The sequence below is a fragment of the Talpa europaea genome (assembly GCF_964194135.1).
Source record: "Talpa europaea genome assembly, chromosome: 6".
Classification (NCBI taxonomy): domain Eukaryota; kingdom Metazoa; phylum Chordata; class Mammalia; order Eulipotyphla; family Talpidae; genus Talpa; species Talpa europaea.
Window position 1 is genome coordinate 90,069,246 of NC_140072.1, and position 19,838 is coordinate 90,089,083.

General features: G+C 41.4%; 1 protein-coding gene across 1 annotated transcript; it reads left to right on the plus strand.

Annotated features, from left to right (window-relative positions):
- Positions 1-4,865: 4,865 nt before the first annotated feature.
- On the plus strand, positions 4,866-5,051 carry LOC311171693 (metallothionein-1A-like; the record flags this gene model as incomplete). The annotated part of the gene is made up of 1 exon (XM_084234726.1): positions 4,866-5,051. The coding sequence occupies one exon, from the start codon at positions 4,866-4,868 to the stop codon at positions 5,049-5,051; it is 186 nt and encodes a 61-aa protein (XP_084090852.1).
- Between the last annotated feature and the right edge of the window lie 14,787 nt (positions 5,052-19,838).

The window sequence follows — 19,838 nt, forward strand, 5'->3', positions numbered from 1 at the left end:
GCTCTGTGCCAGGACTGTGCTGAAAGCACCCTACTGTATGTACTAGTATCTGCCACATAGTCATGCAGCATTCACCCCCTATAAGCATTAAATGAAGACCAGTTTTGGCCCGTAGGAAAACAAGATTTGAGGGTGCTGGAGAAGCAGGTGCTGAATAAATGTTTGTTGAACCTTATAAATGTGAATGCTGTTTGACTGTTTAGTCTAGAATGTATTAGGACATTATCGTCGTTTGTCTGTTCACCAGCTGCTGCAAGTTATTTAAAAAGGAAGTCTGGAGAGAACAGGTTTTCTCTCTCCACTTGAAACCGCGTAAAACTGGGAACTAAATATTTTGTGAGTTATCCATTTTGTGTCAGTGCAGATCATGCCATCTTGTTCCAAGGTTTGTGGCCACACCTCAAAACAGTTTTTATGGGAGGAAAAAGAAATAGGAGAATACTTCCATTTCATTTTTAGTGGAGTTTTTCAAATTTATGGTTGGCTGTGTTGATCCCTTTTATCCTTCTAAAACATACCTGCCTGGTTGAGAGTTCTAAAGGGTTTCAAATTTCCAAGGCTGTTTAGCTTTCTTCCAAGAAAATATTACTCACATATAGTAGATATTAAACATTAAACCAAAGTGTGCTGAAATAGACACAGAAGTCTAATAATTTAGCAGCTTGCTTGCCAAGCATGTACTTTCAGTCCCTGTTCTGTGTTTGATAACAAGCATCTCTAGGTGCTTAATCAAATTTTTCATCCAAATTCACCATGGTAGAGCATTACTGTGTGCTGAAACAAGGTGTGGGAAATAGAGCCCTAAAGACAACAGAAAGCACGCTCCGTTTAAGTAATAAACTTGCCCTGCAGTCTGTCCACAGTAGACATAGATAAATGGCGCTTTACAAAGTTCCATAACTCACATTTAAAAAGGATTACCTTTCACTTACTCTAGTCACATGATAAATGGACTTTCAGGGAGCTCGTTCTCCCAATCCCAAATGGAGTGTTTTTGGGGGCGAAATGCATTCATGAGGACACAGCAGGTACGTGTACAAGACCCTGCTTATTTCAGTGCCTCTTTGCCACCTGAAACACCCACTGTAAGGGGGACCACTTTAAAGAGAAAAAAATAAGTCTCAAATTCAAAGATTGTGATAAGAAAAAAGAACAGGCTATAGTTCTATTTATATGGAATTCATTCACTTTAGTTCCAAACCACTCCATGATGGCCTCTGGAAGTATGCCAGGGGGTGGGAGAATCAAGGGGTCACCTCATGGGGCGGGGGTGGGGGGGTGACTGATGCAACTGATGCAAGATTTTTTTTCAGTACTAAAGGAGAACATAAAGGCATAAATACTAAACCATAGATAGCCAAATAATCTAATAAACAAGTATCAAGCAGATGGTTTCTGATCTTATAATAACCATACATTGGGCCAAAAGGCTGAAATACATTCATTCACTCAACTGATAATGAATGCCTTCTAGCTGACGTGCCCTTTGCTAGGCCCTGGAGCAGATGCAAAGATGCATAAAACATGGGACTGGGCCCAGGAACTCATAGTCCAATTAGGGAGACAAAAATGTTCATAAGAAATTCCATGTGACACACTATGGGGGGAGCAGGGAAAGGAGGGTTTGGGGTCAAAATAAGGGGGGTACAATTGTATGGGGAATATAAAAACAAAAAAATTAAAAAAATAATTTCATGTGACAAATGCTATAGCACAGGTTTATAGCACTTTGGATTATAAGAGGGGGAAAGGCAATTTATCAAGGACCATGGCAATCAGTCAGAAAGACAGAATTGACTTTTGTTCAGGATCCTAAAGGAGATAAAGCAACAATTCCTGGGCTTTGGAAAAGAGGAAAGGCCCCTCAGGCAGCAAGTGCATTTGCAAGGTAGCCGGACCCAAAGGAGCATAGTGAGTCAGGAGACTGGCACAGGCTGCCATCACATATCTGACAAGGGGCTAATTTCCAAAATTTACAAAGTACTAATACAATCCAACAACAACAAAAAGAACCCAGTGAAAAAGTGGGCAAAAGTTGTAAATAGATACTGTTCTAAACAGACATTCTGATACAGACTTATGAAAAGATGTTCTTGTAAGAGAAATGTAAATCAAAACCACAATGAGATATCACCTCACCCCTATGACAATGGCATATGAGAATGGCCCATATCAATAAGAATGGAAACAACAAATGTTGAAAAAGAAACTCATCCACTGTTGGTGGGAATGCAAGTGGTGCAACCTCTAATGGAAGTGTGTGGAGATTTCTTAAGAAAATAAAAATGGACATAGAGCTTCCATATGATCCAGCAATTCCACTCCTAGGTATTTACCCAAAGGACACAGAAACATCAATTCCAAAGAGCACCTGCACCCCTATGGTTATAGCAGCACTATTTACAATAGCTAAGCTTTGGAAACAACCCAAATGCCCAAGAAGATGTGGTACATATACACCATGGAATATTACTCAGCATTCAAAAAAAGATAAATACATGCAATTTGCAGCACCATGGATGGAGCTGGAAGGGATCATGCTCAGCAAAATAAGCCAGAAAGAAAAAAAAAATACCGGATGGTCTCACTCATAGCAGGAATCTAGAAAACTTAAATAAGGGACCAGGAAAAAGAATAACTATAAGAAAGAAAATATCAAAATCAACAAACAACTATGAACCAGAGACACTGTATGGGGGGTTGGGGGGCAGGGAAAGGAAGGATTGGGGTCAAAATAAGGGGGTTGTAATTGTATGGGGAATATAAAAATAAAATTTAAAATATATATATAAAAAGAAAAAAATGGAAATGCCATATGATCCTGTCAAACCTATATTAAGTATCCTAAAAATATGAAAACTAATACAAAAAGATTTATATACGCCTATGTTCATAGCTGCACTGTCCACAATTCCCAAATTATGAAACCCACCTAAGTACCCTCCAATAGACAAATGGATAAAGAAACTGAAACATATGCTCAATGGAATACTACACAGCTGTTAAAAAGATGGAATAGTCGCTTTGGGGGCAAATGCATGGAACTTAAGTTGATTAAATGAAATGTCAGAAAGGGAAAGATATTGGATGGTTTCACTCACCTGTGAAATATAAATAACAAAGGAAAACAGCATAAAATAAAGCAGTGATAAATCTTGGACTTTGTGAAAATATTTAATGGGCATGTCGGGAGGCATATAGAGTATTGGCACAGTGGTTTGGTGAAGGGCAAATACAACGTGTGCACCTTTGGAGGAACAAAATAGCCTCAGAATTAAAACTCAGAAAAAGGAGCCATGGGCTTAATACCCAGCTCCGTTCTCTCTCTCTTTCCAGACTTGGAAGAGCCTCTTGTTTCTATAGCAACAGAGGTCAAGGAACCAGATTCCAATTCTCCGTTCTCTAGGGGCCCTCTCATTAGGTTTCAGGAGGGTCAATCTCTTCACATACAGACAAGTGACCTTATAAATTATTAGTGGCCTTGGAGATTATTTTCCAAGCCTATAAACAGGCCCAGGGGGTGACAGTAGATCAGACAGTCTAAAACTGAGTCTTTCAGACATAATGGTATGGGATCATCAGACCCACTATTTAACCACCTACACCCCCAGCATCGGTATATACCTGGTAATAGGAAAGCGACTGTCTCTTCATCTATTGCCTGATGTCTCTTCACCTCTTCACCTTAACTTTTAGGGAAGAGAGAAAATCTTTATCCTCAATGGGAGAAGAGTGAGACAAGAAGAAGAAATGGCAAAAACCTTTGCTCAGAGTAGATCCAATGGCCACACCCTCCACCAATATTAAGTGCCCAGGAAGGATACTTGGATGACATAAATACAGTGATCTCTCCAACAACCTGAAGATGTTTGTCTTACTGAACTTCCACAGCTCTTCAAAGATTAGAGGTGAAACCCTCCTGTCAGTCCAGGCTTTCACCAAGATCTGTACCCAAAGAGGCTTAACCAAAGGATCCTTACAGACTAGCATCTGTGAACCAAAATACAGCAGACGCTGCCATCTTGGCAGGCATCCAGGGCAAGCCCAGAAATCCTAAGCCATTGCCATTTTTCTGCCCTTTTGAAGACAGGGTGGTATAAAGATTTCTCTACAAAGTGAACTATCCACTAGAAATTTCTGATCAGAAATAGATGATCCACTTGGGTGTTTCATTCTCCTTTCTGGAATCATATGTCTTCATGTTGTCAGTGAAGATGAGGAATGGCTCCTGAAATGACAGCATATCAACAGGAGCAACAGGAGGTGTGTGCATTTGACTACTTAAGAACAAAAGGTATTTTAGGTACTGTTGCTAATAAGTAGTTGTACATTTTTCAATAATTGCTTTTAGATCCTGGTTAACACTGTCAACAAAATGAGTAAAAATATTTTTCAGCAAACATGTCCCAGAGTAACTGCAGGTGTAAACCCCTCCTGTGACCCGCTGAGGTTGAGAAAACATGTTTTCCTGAGAAGCTCACAGACTAGTTAAAAGGACAGAGATACAGGTAAATAACCACAAAAGCTCTATAGAATACAGCAAGTGCCCTAAAGTGCATCTGAACAAATGTGACAGAAGACAGGGAGAAGGACCCCCACATACCTGGGGACTAGAGAAGCTCACACACCTGGGTGATTGAACTGGGGATTGTAGGAGCCATAATAAAAAGTTCTAGCCTCCCATAAAAGGTTCAGATGGGCTTTTTCCAATGTATCCCATTGGCATGCGAAGCTGAGGTCCTATGTACCTGGGAGAATTACCATAATCTTAAAAAATAAAGACTACCACCACCACACCTCCTCAAAGTGCTGCCTGTGCCTTCAATACCTGTCTCCAGACTCTTGTCTAGCCACCTGTGCTCATCATGGATCACAGCTGTTCCTGTGCCATTGGTGGATCCTGCTCTTGCACTGGCTCCTGCAAATGCAAAGAGTGCAAATGCACCTCCTGCAAAAAGAGCTGCTGCTCCTGCTGCTCCCAGGGCTGTGCCAAGTGCACCCAGGGTTATATCTGCAAAGGGGCATCAGGCAAGTGCAGCTGCTGTGCCTGATCTTAGAGAGCCTGCTCCAGATGTAAATAGAGCCATTTGTCCAAACCTGCATTTCTAGTCAAATGATCTGACCCCTTTGCTACATTCCTTTTTCTATGAAATATGTGAAAGACAATAAATGTTGTTCACCTTAAAAAAAATTAATTAAGACTATCTAAGGTCTACCTGGTGGTGCAGGGGTTAAAGTCTCAGCAGCGCGAGTTTGATCCATGGCCAGGGAGCTAACCCACATGGCACAGCAGACCTCTCCTGTCTCACCCACTGCTCCCCTCAGCAGTGTATTTCAGTCAGTCTGCCTGTTCTGCTCCCAACTCTGTCTCTGGTGAATTCTCTCACCCCCTCACACCTCTGGTCTACACCCCAGTTCTTGTATGCGTAAATCTTAAAAAAAAATTAGGCTACCCAGATTTAGAGTCATCTCCAGAAATAACTTTTTACCCAAGAAATCTATCTTAAGGCAAGGCAAACATACAGAGGTTTTGTCATGTGAAGACATTCTGTTCTCATTTTGTCAGTCCCCCTCCTCTTGCCTTGATGCCCAACACCCATCCCGTTCCTTAGCTCAGAATATAAACCCTCACTCTGTCCCATTTACTTTGGAATTTTCAGCCATGTAAATTCTCTCTACATGTAAATATGTAGATAGTTAAATTTGGTCTCTGGGCCTCCCTGGTGGTGCAGGGATTAAACTCAGCGCTGTCAAGCTATCGCCAGCCACTGCAGCACGAGTTTGTTTTTGTTTGTTTGTTTGTTTGTTTTCGTTTTTTCTTTTTTTAAAATAAATTTTATTTTTATATTCCCCATACAATTGCAACCCCCTTATTTTGACCCCAATCCCTCCCCTCCCTGAAAAATACCGGATGGTCTCACTCATAGCAGGAATCTAGAAAACTTAAATAAGGGACCAGGAAAATGAATAACTATAAGAAAGTGAAAATCAAAATCAACAAACAACTATGAACCAGAAACACTCTACGAGTTTGATCCCTGGCCAGAGAGCTGACCCACATGGCACAGCAGACCTCTCCTGTCTTGTTCGCTGCCCCCTTCGGCAGTATATTTCTGTATGTCTGCCTGTTCTGCTCTCATTCCATCGCTGGTGAATCTTCTCATGCACGCCCCCAATCCCCGCACCTCTGGCCTGTACCCCGGTTCTTGTATGCATAAATAAATAAATCTTTTAAATAAATAAATTTGGTCTCTTTCTCTTACTAATCTGCCTAATGTTCATTTGTTTGCTCATCCAGCTCAAGAACAACCCAGAGTGGGAGGGGAATGCAAACCCCTGTAGAGTTAAGGACCCCATGGGCTGTTAACAGTTAGAGAAGGGAAGGACACTTGAGCACAGGGAACAGGTGAGTTCTGGAAGCCGGGGCCTATGAGTTCAGAGTCTGGTGAAGACTTCAGTTTGGCCAACACATGAATATAGGGAGGAAGCTGGTTCCAAGGCCACTTCATTTGAATGCCATGCTAAGGACACTGACCGGCCATTGAGTGTAACCGGAGAGCAGTGGGGAGATGGGAAAGACGTTTCAGCAGGTGACAAATGACAGAATTCACCACCACAAGACTAGCTCTCATGGCCTATCTGGTGTCCTAATCTGTATCTCCTCTCAGCCCAGTACACAACAAACGTCTAGTTCATGTGTGTCACACGCTGACTGAATGAGCAATACTGGGAGAAAATTAATTCAATGGTAATGTTTTGAATTGATTAGAGAGGGAAAATGAGAATGAAAAAGTGAGAAAAGTAGAAGAAAAAAGGCAAACTAACATGCACTGAACACATGCTACAGCTGGAAACCCTGCCAGACTTTCAAATATATCATTTCAGTTGACCCTCACAAAACATACTTAAAAGGACTATTTTTGTTCCCACTTTACAGATCAGCAAGCTGAGTCACAGGCAGGTCAAATACTAACTGCCTTGAAGGACACTTTTCACAAAGCCGTGCTCTTTTAACTGTGGTGGTAGCATGAAGAGAAGGATGGCTGTGGAAGCGTGACAGAGGTCAGATCCACAGTACTTGGCAGTGAGTCGTCCTTGGCTGGATCAAAAGAGGCCACCTCAGAAGAGACAGATGAGCAATGAACTAAAATGGAGAACTGCCAAAGAAATGAGATTGTGGAGAAAAATAAATGATCATTATCATTACTTCTATTGCGACTGATAGAGCTCTATTTCCATGTTATCAATATATTAGTAGTAACATTTAATAGAAATGTATCTATCAGGCACTACACTAAGTAGTTTCCATGCATTATTTAATGTAAAAAATATTTAACTCTCAGAAGCACTTCATACATGTTTTAGAAAGGTTAAGTCATTTTTCTAGGGACAGTGATTCTCACTGTGTGGCCCACAGTCCTCTTAAACAAACCCCCAGGGTGTCCAGGTTCAGAAGAGCAAAACTATAATGATATAAAGCATTTGCTTTTTTCCCTCTGTGTTGCCTCAGCACCAATCAAGACTGTGGCAACCAGCTACCTGCAATGGGGAGAAAAAACAAGTTCACTTAAAAGGATCCTAGATGAAACACCAAAAATTACTATTAACTTACACCCTTGAATATGCATCTGTTTAATATTTTGTGTGGCAAACTGGAGGTATAGCATAGAAGTACTTCCGCTGTCTCTAAACATACGCCCTAAGAAAGAGCACTGTGATTGCTTATGTCCCAAGCTGAACCAACTGCTTTTTTCACAGAACAATTTTTATAGTTGATAGAAAGACTGACAAAGCATAGTCTTTAGCCTTAGGGACTGAGCAAACGTTTTCACAAAAATAAAGGTGAGGGTATCCCTTTAAAGAAAACAACTGATGTTATTTGTTGCCAGCATAAAATTCAAGCTTTCTCAAGAAATTTGAATTTTTGAAAAGTTGTGTCTGCCACCATGAACTTAACACCTTCCCAACCCTTAAGGACTGTTTGATGAGATGAAGGGTGGTATTAACATGTAATTTACTGATATGGTCAACCCTTGGAAGGTTCACTTATTTCCACGAAATAATTATTTTCCAAATGACCTATGATAATGTTAAAAACTCATGGCCAGGCTAAGGAAAAGTACCATTCAAAGTAAAAGATAGAGAAACCCCACCAACTGGGAGAACATTTTTGCACGCAACACTAATGATAAAGGACTGATCACAAAAATCTGCAAAGAGCTGATGAGACTCAACAACAACAAAGAAAATAATCCAGTCCAAAAATGGGCAGAAGAGCTAAAAAGAAACTTCTCTGAAGAGGAAATGCAAATGGCCAACAGGCATATGAAAAAATGTTCAACATCACTTGTAATCAGGGAAATGCAAATCAAAACTACCATGAGATACCATCTTACACCAGTGAGAATGGCACATATTAAAAAAAACTAGCAACAACAAATGTTGGCGAGGGTGTGGAGAAAAAGGAACTCTTCTGCACTGTTGGTGGGAGTGCAAACTTGTCCAACCACTATGGAGAGCTGTGTGGAGATTTCTGGACCTACTAAACATAGAGCTTCCATATGATCCAGCAATTCCACTCCTAGGTATTTACCCAAAGGACACAGAAACATCAATTCCAAAGAACACCTGCACCCCTATGTTTATAGCAGCACTATTTACAATAGCTATGCTTTGGAAACAGCCCAAATGCCCAAAAATAGATGACTGGATCAAGAAGATGTGGTCCATATATACCATGGAATATTACTCAACATTCAAAAAAGATAAACACATGCCATTTGCAGCAACATGGATGGCGCTGGAAGGGATCATGCTCAGCGAAATAAGCCAGAAAGAAAAAGAAAAATACCGGATGGTCTCACTCATAGCAGGAATCTAGAAAACTTAAATAAGGGACCAGGAAAATGAATAACTATAAGAAAGTGAAAATCAAAATCAACAAAAAACTGAACCAGAGACACTTTTTGGGGGGTGGGGGGCGGGAGGGGAGGGATTGGGGTCAGAATGGGGGTGTTGTAATTGTATGGGGAATATAAAAATAAAATTTATTATTTAAAAAAAATAAAATTAAAAAAAACAAAGTAAAAGATAGACCTATGGTTTTTATGTAATGCAGAATAAATATTCACTGACATGGTTTCAGATTCCATATTGCAACTAACTCCCAATTGTCTTGAATTTTGGTCTAGTAACAAAGAATGCCCACTATTATTTGAAAAAAGTTATAAAAATCCCTCCATTTTTTAATGGTGTATTTGTATGATACTGGCTGCATTTTCTTCATTCTTTCATCCAAAACAATATATCCCAACAGACAAAATGAGGACACAAATAGGAGAATCACCCATCTTAAACCAGATACTAGAGAATTTACCAAAATATAAAATAATGACACTTGTGTCACTAAATTTTTTTTTCTTTTGGGAAATACAGTTATGTCTCATATAAAGTAGAGTATATAGCATGCGATGGATTAAGTATTATTAATATAGTTAAATTTTTCAGTCTTATCTAATACAGCAAATATCCATAGGTATAACCCACATAAACCAAACTTCTTTGGGATGATCGAGAAACTTTAAGAGTATAATGTGGTCCTGAACCCAAAACAATTGAAAACTACCAGCTCAGAACACATAACTGGTAAATTGTTGGAGCCAGGACAACTCCATCAATATCACTCCAAAACCCTTTCTCTTACCCAGAATTACTCTGATTTTAAATAGGTTATATTTGAGGTGCAAATTTCCACATAGAATCCCACTCAGCTCTCTCACCTAATTAGACCCTTAATCGTTAGGGATTTAAAATAAGAAGCATGGGTTACATGGATGAAGTTAGAGGTGACAACTGACGTTTCAGTGGCTTAAAATGACAAAGGCATCTTGGGATATGCCAAGTTGGCTGCTGCCCATGACTTCAGTCCTGCCATTGTCCATTTTAAGGACCTCCAGGCAGGCTTCCACCTCAACTCAAGTTCTCTTACACAGATATTTCTGCAGGAGAGGGGCAGTCTGGATAGCTGGACACTGATATCAAGTGCTTCCAGCAAAGGGATCCAGTGGACTCTGCTTGGGTTTCACTGCAAGATGAGGAAGGGCAGTCATCGATAGCATAGAATAGAGGGCGAAGATGCTGGTGAGACCAGCTGCCAGCCATCTATTCTTCCTTTGTGCCTCCATCCTAAAAACACCCCATTCTCTGCTCTGAAGAGATGCTGTGCTGGAGGCTGAGGACAGGTACAATGGTGAGACTTAGCCCCTGCCCTTTAGAAACTCACAAAATACCTGGAAAAATAAAAATAAAAAACAGGACTCCCTGATGGTGCAGCAGTTGAGCGCTGGGCTTGAAGCTGCCCACAGCCTCTGCAGCACCGGTTCGATCCCCCACCACCAGGTGAGGGTCCCGCATGGCGCGCAGACCTCTCCTGCCGCGCCCACTGCTCCCCTCAGCAGTGTACTTCGTCAGTCTGCCTGCTCTGCTCCCCTCTCTGGCTCTGGTGAATTCTCTCACCCTCCTGTGCTTCTGACTGTACCCAGTGCTTGTATAAGTAAATAAGTAAATAAATCTTTAAAAAGAAAAATAGAAAACGACAAATATGTCACCTTTGTACAGCTCCTTTTGTTGCTGTTTACCAAGTATCTCACACACATAATTGCTGAACCAGACAGTTCAGGTGAATGAAACAGTTTTGAGTATCTCATGACTTGGGGTTTCCTTCTTTCTTCTCTTTTACTTCCCTCCAAAAGTATATGTCAGTGTACACATCAGGGAAACACTGAAACGGGATTTGCCAACTCTTGGGAACCAAAAAAAATGACAGTTTAATTTAAGCAAGATAATGTCCACATCTGCTTGACTTGAAGCTAGTAATATGCTATTTCTAAAAACCATATTTTCATTTGACATTATTATGCCACCCAAATCTTGAGTGTTGGGAGGCAGAAAATGCTGCCTTGGATAATTAAGGATGGCTTCAGGGAGAAAATGGGATTTGAACAGAAGTCATGAAATGAGGGAAGACCCCAAACTGGTAGAAATGAAAAAGCAAGGAAGGATAAAGAAAGGCATAAAGACAGTGAAGTAAGGGATTTGCAGGAGTGTGAAGAGACGAGTGTGGCTACAGTTAATCATAACAGAAAATGTATTGCTAGCACACAAAGATGACATCAGGGAAAGAGGACAAACGTAGTCTGGAGGGGACAGCAGCAAGCCCAGGAGAGAGGCAAAGGCCGTGTGGGGACTCAGGTCACTGGGAGGAGACGGTGCAGGTGACCAGACCCCTGGGAAAGGAAGTCATGGTCCTGAGGACTAATTATTAACTTAACCAGTGAAAGAAATGTTGGCTTTAGAGATTCAGACATCATATATTCATGTCCCCAGGCAGCTGGGACGGCGCCACCTTCCTGGCACATGGATATATGTGCCAAGTTGAAAGCTCTCCAAATGCCATCATTTAAGGGTTTCTATGGAGATTTCATTACACAGACATGATTGTATAAATAATTGGCCATAGGTGATTGACTAAATCTGTAGTCTTTGGCTTCAAACTGTCCTCCCCAGGGTTGGGAGGGGCTAGTGGGATGCAGGTATTGAAAATTCCAAGCTTCTGACCAAGTCATAGAATGTCTGGCAACCAGTTCTATCCCTAAAAGCTATCTAAAGGCCCACCAAGAATCAGCCCATTGGAACAAAAGGAACTTCTAGCATTCTTACCACTCAGGAAGTGCCAAGGATTTTAAGAGCTGTGTGCCAGAAATTGAAGAAAAAGGCAAAATATTATGAACTTGTCCACAGGTATAGGCCTTGTTTAAGAGCCAAGGGGGAGAAAAGAAGCTAGTGACAAGGCAATCTCAGAGGTAGAAAGAGAACCCTACCAAGTGGTGTCATGAAAATAAGATGGGCATTGCTGAAGGAGGCAGAAAGTGGGCATTTAGCTTTTCTTTTGATTGTCCAGCATCTGAACCGCTTTGCTATGCTTGGGAATTTCTCATCAGATTAGACAATTTGATCACTTCCCCACCTCCCTTGCACCTAGGAAGCAGGGACATAAGCTAGACTCTGCAATCAGACACTCATGCCCCTGGCTCTAAATAAGAAGCTGGAAGTGTTGAGGGCACACTGCAGGGGGATGGTGGTAGCAGCAACAGGTACATCCAGTCTAAGGAGCAACATGCTTGGCCAGGAAGAGTCAATGAATCAATCTCAGTCATATTCATGGATTTATTCTTGACTCCCTGGCTTTCAAGCCTGGTACCCTGCCCTTTTCCCACATCTACCCTCCAACCCTCCTGCATTATCTGAACTACAAGTACCCCTCTGATCTATTTCTGTTGCTTATAACTGAGACCCAAGGTTAGTACAAAAAATGTTACCAATAATGCCAGGCAATGTAGACTGTTTAAGAGGACATTTGATTTCATGATTTGTTTGTGATTTTAGACAGATATCTAGGGAATAAGATGTTATTAGGAATGGAAAAGAGAACAAGTACAAAAATAATACTTATCTAACCACGTGTCTTCGAAAGACATTGTGTTTACCAATATGAATTTGATTACAGACTGCTGGAGAACTCGATACTGTTCGATTGTTAAAAACTTGAGGCTTCTCTTGCTCAGGGCTAAGTGAGGCAGGAGAGTTTCTGATTCACATTCCTTCTTCCTCCAACAGAGAGAGACCTACTCTAAACATCATAACTAGGAAGAGAACCCCTAGATTGGTCCAATGGGCAGTGAAAAATCTAATGATCCTAAAACTCAGGTGGTTTAATCACTTTCCCACCTTCCTTGCAGCCAGGAAGCAGGAGCATAGGCTAGACTCTGCAATCACACACTCATGCCCTTGGCTCCTCTCTTTCCTCCCCTCTCTCCTTTATGTGGGGTATAACATAGGTTCTAGAACCTGACACACTCAAGTCTTCACACTCTTATCTCTACCTTTCCACCATGACTTCATCTCTCTCCTCATTCATCCCTCCATGGATGTGGGAGTCTCTGCCCTGCCCCTCTGCCATGTTTTTTCTAGAAGCACCCCATTCTCCCACACGTGTGAGAAAACACTGCTGCATTTTCCTTCTGACTGACATGGTGCCCCTGCTTTTCTCTGTGGCAAAACCAAAGGCTTCCTGCAAGATTCAGATGAAATATTGCTTATTCAGGAAGTTGTGCTGAGTCCTCCACACCTCAGATAAAATGATTCCTGTTTCCATTCTCTTTAGCCCTGTTCTCTAAATCATTGATTATATAACATCTTACCTACATCTATTTATAAAGTATGTGTGCATCATGATGCAATTATGTATATCTTAAAGCTCACAAAAACAGAAAAAAATTAAAGTATGAGAAAAAAATTACTATAAAGGCAAGTTCTGATTTTTTCACCTTCACCCCCAGCCCCGGGTGCACATTCTTTGCATATATACTTCCATCATGCTCAAAGCATCGATCACATTCTACTATGATTCTGTTTCAATAGCCTGTTTAATTTGCCTAATTTGTGCTTATAAATATCTGTTGACTCAGATTCCATTTTATTAGAAATGGCTTTTTGTAAATAGTTCTAAGTTCCCATAATTTCTCCAGTAATAACAGATTGTTGAAATTGGTTTATTGACTGACTTATCTGAGTGACTGTGGTTTAAAAGTCTAAGTGAATTGCTTTCTTTTATTGAAACTGTCCCATATGTGCTCAGTTTGGTTTTCTTTTCTGTCAGTCTTAGATTTATGCCTTAGGGCACAAATGAATGACAAAACAATTCTAGATCTGGGTTTGTTTTTTAAATGAAGTATCTTTACCATCTCAGCTAGGAATGGATCATTAATTTGCAATTGTGAAACTCTCCTCAAACAAGCCAAAAGCTCAGTTATTCACACAAATCTTGAATGGGAGGAAAAAAACCATTAGGAACATACTTTAAAGTCACAATTCTCATGTCTGAAAATTTTGTTCAGTTTGGGCGTTCAAGGCTCAGTGCATTTCCTTATGAAAATTATCTGACTATGAAATATTTGTAGAAAAGAGAAGCTTTAAAAAATACTGTTATGTTGTGGTTCTCTACAATTTCACTTTAGTTGTTTAAATTATACTGCTGATGATTGAGTTACATAAGCAACATATTAATATGCTAATAGTTAGGCTTGTGTGTTCTGTGATGACAACCCGCATGCCCTAGCTCACCTGCCAGACAGGGAGGTAGCTCAGTGAGTACATGTCAACTCTATATGATGCTCTATGGCTCCATTTCCCAGCATTCCTCTAAATAATCACCCAAATATTTAAAAAAAAAAAAAAAAAAGTTAAGGCCTCCCCGGTGGCGCAGCAATTTAACACTGGGCTGCGAAGCTGCCCGCAGTCTCACAGCTCCAGTTCCATCCCCGGCCGCCTCCGAGGGTCCTACATGGTGCGAAGACCTCTCCTGCTGCCCACTGCTCCCCTCAGCAGTGTATTTCGTCGGTCTGCCTGTTCTGTTCCTGGCTCTGGTGAATTCTCTCACCCTCCTGCACGTCTGACTGTACCCAGTGCTTGTATAAATAAATAAATAAATCTTCAAAAAAAAAAAAAAAAAGCTAATTTGAAATAGTGAAGAGTCTATAAAGAGTCTTGACTGAGCACGTATTCTTTATTTTATTCTCTTTACTTCTCCCACAAGACATTAAATTTCTGCTAAGAGCTATTTGCAAACAATAATATGGGTGAGCTCTTTGAAGCACTGCTTTTGTTTGGGAAATCCTACTGATAAGGAAATTAATAATAGATTGTATACTCTAAAAGAAGGTGTTCAGGATTTCAGTTAGTGTTAGGGGTAATAGACCACTCATTCATCTTTCCTTCTGCAGAATTATTCCTAAATGTCCTACACCCAAGGAACAATAGCTCTAAATACAGCTTTAGCTATAACCCCCACAGCTGAGTTGAGCTGTGGTTGAGTTGAATGGGTGTGGCTGAGACCACATTCTTGTGGTTGAGTATGGTTGAGGCCAGGAGTCCTAGAGAAGTCCCCTGCCTTCTACCTTTTCCAATCCTAAGATGGCTGGGTCTGTAGAGCAGAGCAAGTCTATTTTCCCAGGCAATGAGCAAGGATGGGCATACTCTTTCAGGAGCAAGGCCCTGTGGAGGTAGAATCTTTTTTTTTTTCCCAATAAGAATTTTTTCTTTCTTTTCATTTATTTATGCTTGCAAGAACTGGGGTGTAGGCCAGAGGTGCGGGAGGTGAGAGGATTCACCAGAGACAGAGTGGGGAGCAGAGCAGGCGGATTTACTAAAATATACTGCTGAAGGGAGCAGCAGGCAACACAGGAGAGGTCTGCTGCGCCATGTGAGTTGTGTCCTGGGCGGGAGATCAAATTCATGCTGCAGTGGCTGGGATAGCTTGATTGCACTCCAGGGAGGCCCTGGAGGTAGAATCTTAAAAAGGAAGTGCCTCTTGTCATTCTTTTCCCGAGGGCACACCATATGTGAGAGTGTTAATAAGGATGTTCAAGGTCAACATAATAATTTGGGAATTAAGAGACGTGGAACTCTCAACTTTCCTGTGTGGTAGACTGTGTTGCAGAAGGAATATAAAGCTAAGCCTGAGCAGAAAGTCTACTTTTGGGTTCTTCTCTTCCAATATGGTCATCATCTATCAAACATGGAATTTTTCCCATTAGGGTTCTTCTTTTCACCGCAAGGGGTAGCAAGCAGTGAGCAATCAAGCAAGTTCTACCCTAGGCCTAAAGAAGATGCTATTTCTCCGGTGGCTCTCCCTTTGCCTTTATCCTTTGTCTTATCTTTCCTCACCATCTTCTCTCATCTACAGTGTTAAAAGCATCTAAACAGACCCTATTTCTGCCCTGTTCCTTGTAGAGCAAACCTATATGCTATGCTATACAGTATAGTAACACAAGGCACATACTTGAAATAGGACTATTCTGAAGTCAGATTTGCTTTAAGAGTACCCAAGATTGGGCCTCCCTAGTGGTGCAGCGGTTGAGTGCTGGCTTGCGAAGCTGCCCGCAGCCTCTGCAGCGCCAGTTCGATCCCCCACCACCAGGTGAGGGTCCCATATGGCATGCAGACCTCTCCTGCCACCCGCTGCTCCCCTCAGCAGTGTACTTCATCAGTCTGCCTGCTCTGCTCTTTGCTCTGACTCTGGTGAATTCTCTTGCCCTCCCGCGCTTCTGACTGTACACAGTGCTTGTATAAATAAATAAATCTAAAAAATAAAAAAATTTAAAAAGAGTACCCAAGATTTCAATAATCTGATATTAAAAAATATATAAATGGGGCCTAGAGGTTAAGTCAGCACTACCACAGTTAAGTCCCACTGCAACAACCTGAGTTCGATCCCTGGCCAGGGAGCTAACCCACATACAGAACAGCAGACTGTCCGGAGCCGCCTGGAGCATGCGCCATGTTGCACATGTGCTCGATGAATTAGGTTTCGATTTACTGTTTCGCCTTCGGAGAAACCCCTGCGTTTTCCTGTAAATCACGCGAGACTGAGAGGCACGATGGGAGGAGCGACCAGGGTATAAGAAGGGAACCGCGAGAGAGAAAGGGGGACTGCGAGGAAACTGTAGGGAGATACGGCAAGGGTTACTGCGAGAGGAGCAGAGAGAAGGCCAGGGAAGTAAGAAAGTCAGGATAAAGGAAAGACATGTAAATATAGTAAAAGGATAAAGGAAAAATAAAGAAGCAAACGCTAGCGTCAAGTCGTCAAGCCCCTCATTTCAATCCTCAGCCCTTCTCTTCCCGTGCCTCTGAACCCCGCGGGTCGGGACAGCAGACCTCTCCTGTTTTGTCTGCTATTCCCCTTAGCAATGTATTTTGATCGATCACCTGTTCTGCTTCCCACTCTGTCTCTGGTGAATTCTCTCACATCCCCCCATCTCTGGCCTACACCCCAGTTCTTCTATGCAAAAATAAATAAAATCTTTACGATAAAAAAATAAACTATCTCAATAATTTTTGTATGACTTACATATTTTAATAATTTAGATACACCAGGTTAAATCAAATATTTTAGAATATTTAATCTTCTTACTACAAAAACCTTTAAATTACATATACAATTGGTATTTGTGACTCACATTATATTTCTATTGGATCATCTGCTCTAGATTTGAGGCAGTGCATAGACTAATCCTTTGAGAATTGTGGCTATCTTATCGCTCCTCGATTCAAAACTTTCCAAAAGCTTTACATTTCAGTCAGAGGCAAATGAAAGATATCATTGTGCAAAATTCTTAAGTGCAGTTTTGAGTGATCAGACAGAACCAGGTCTTTAAATTGCTGCTCAGAAAGCCACCTTTGAACCAAGGGAATGAGTGTCTTTTCACCAAGGAGTTTACTCAAGATGGCCACCGAGAGAGTTGGTGGAATTGGCACCCTAAAAGCTGTCTACCCCAATGGCAGGTATGCTGTCATTATTTAAGGGACAGGAAAATAAGCAGGTGCAGGATGTGAAGGGAGTGGGCTGGGCTTCTCATTTCCGGTCTGAGGAGGTGCCAGGCAGTCTAGGCATTATGAGTCACATTGTTTGGCTTTCTTGGCAGGGAGTGTGTGCTGGGGTCCATCATCCAGCAGCAATAAAGAGATGCTTGTTTTTGATGTTACTATCAACCTTACAGAAAGAAGCTCAGAGACTTTTTTTTAGGGACGTCACAATTTTCCAAGTTTACAGGGATGTAGTTGGAGAGAAATGCATTCATTGGATGTTAAAGATTAATCACATAGTGTGGGGGGGAGACAGTAAAAGGGTGGTAAGAGTTTAATTCTGTTTAGTCCTAATTTTTAGCCTAGGGGAATTTTTGTTACAAAATGGAAACGTCCAGTTACACAGTTAATCCTCAGTGTCTTCTAGTCAGTCTCCTTCTCTGTCCCAATTGACTTTGAGCACCTAACGGCTGAAGATCCCAGTGGCTAGAAGTCCTTCTTCGAATTCCGCCTAACCATCTGAGAGCAGACTCCAGACCATGCCTGCTGTGCCCCTTCTCCAGGAAAGGGGTAGGGTTTGCTACATATGAGCTCAGACAGGAATACTGTCCCCTTATCCCTGCAACCTCATCCCATTTCATTCCCACAAATTACTCAGCACCAGCTAGAAAGTAACCTGTGCCTCTAACAGAACAAAAATTCTGTTCCATTCTTTGGGACTTAACTGTAATGGATTTTGTGGCTGAGGTTGTGCTTGAAGAGCAGGAATAAGTAATTTTAAAAGTTTTTTGTTCTGTTTCTCACCGTCTGCACCCATACCCACTACCTCCACCCCTGCCATTCTCACCATACCCACTACCTCCACCCCAGCCTGCCACAGGCAATGCCTCTTGCCCCGCCACCATGTGCTCCCCCTTTACATTCCCTCCCCTTATGATTAAGCAAGGTCTTTGGTATTTAATCCTTGCTGTACCACTTACCTGTTGTTTCCAGGAAATTACTTAACCCAGCTGAACTTTACTCTCATTTGTAAAATGAAGGTAAAATAGAAGACATATCTCAGAGAGAACTTGGGAGGTTATCCAGAAAGCATGTTTGCCCGTCCTCACTCTCCTCTTCCCAGCTATAAGAATATGTCACCTTGAGCTGCAAGTCTGACTTTGTGCCCATGCAAGAAGGGCCCTAGTTATAAGGAAAGTAACATGGAACAGAGCTCAGCTGAGAGATGGATGAAGACAGAACAAACACTGATGAACCCACTTGAACCCCTGGATGTAGCTAAGCCTAAATCAGATACACCCCAGAACTGACAAGTATGTGAATCAATAAATGCTCTTTTATGTTGGTTCATTGACTTTTTGCTGCCTACAACAGCAAAAGCCCAAACTAAATACTGCTTTTCTCTGTCCTGGCTCTAAACTTGGGCAGTTTTGTATAAGATTTTCATGAGTCTCTGGCTCCCCTGGGTGGCAAAGAGAATAAATTCACCTTTCTAGGATTCCTACTCCCTGCATAAATATTCTCACTTCTAAATTTATTTACAGTTTGATACCTCTAGTCTCAGATACACTGATCTTTATTCTTATCTCACAAATATTTGGACAGAGATTTCTTTTTCATTGTCCTCCGGTCTTCCTAGCTGTGGTGGTGCTGTGTCTGCAATGAACCAGTGGAAACCCCCATGGGTCCTGTTTGGGGTGACCACTGGGGTTCACTATGCCAGTGGCATAGTGAATGGCCCGAGTCAAGGATGTTATACTTTCTTTTTTTTTAATTTATTTTTCTTTAAATTCAGTTTTAAACATTCTGTTAAGAATATTTTTTAAAGTAAATGCAAGCAAAAATAAGACTTTTTAAAAAAGATCTGAAGGGAATTACAATTCAGAAATACCACCTGGTGAGGCTATGCAAGTATTCCAATGGGGGAAAATACAAAGCTTATATAGGCAGAATTGCTTCCTGTAAGTAAACTAATACAACTCTTTAAAAGGGGAAAGAAAAAAAAATGGGCAAAGTGTGCTAGTGTGGTCAAAGATTGTCCCTGTTGTGCTTCATCCTCAGCTCAGCTCAGGTGCCATCCGCCCCCTGCAGTGGGGCTGGGCTTGGGGGTCTCAGTTCTGTCTCTAATAGTGTTTTATGCACAGCATTGCCATCACAATGATGACATCGGATAATTATCTGTTTAAAGGTTGTGTTCCCAACTAGATGGATGAGCATAAGATATGGTTTTTATTTCTTTTTCCTTTAAGCCCAGTTCCTAGCACAGTGATTGGGCCAAGGTTTATTGAATGAATTAAGAATTAGAAGGACAGGAAGAGATAAAGTGGCTTTTGTGAAAAACCTACTGTCTAGATGCCCTATAACACTGTGGTAAGGATTTAGCAAGAGCTAAATGACCTGGAGATGTGCCCAGCACA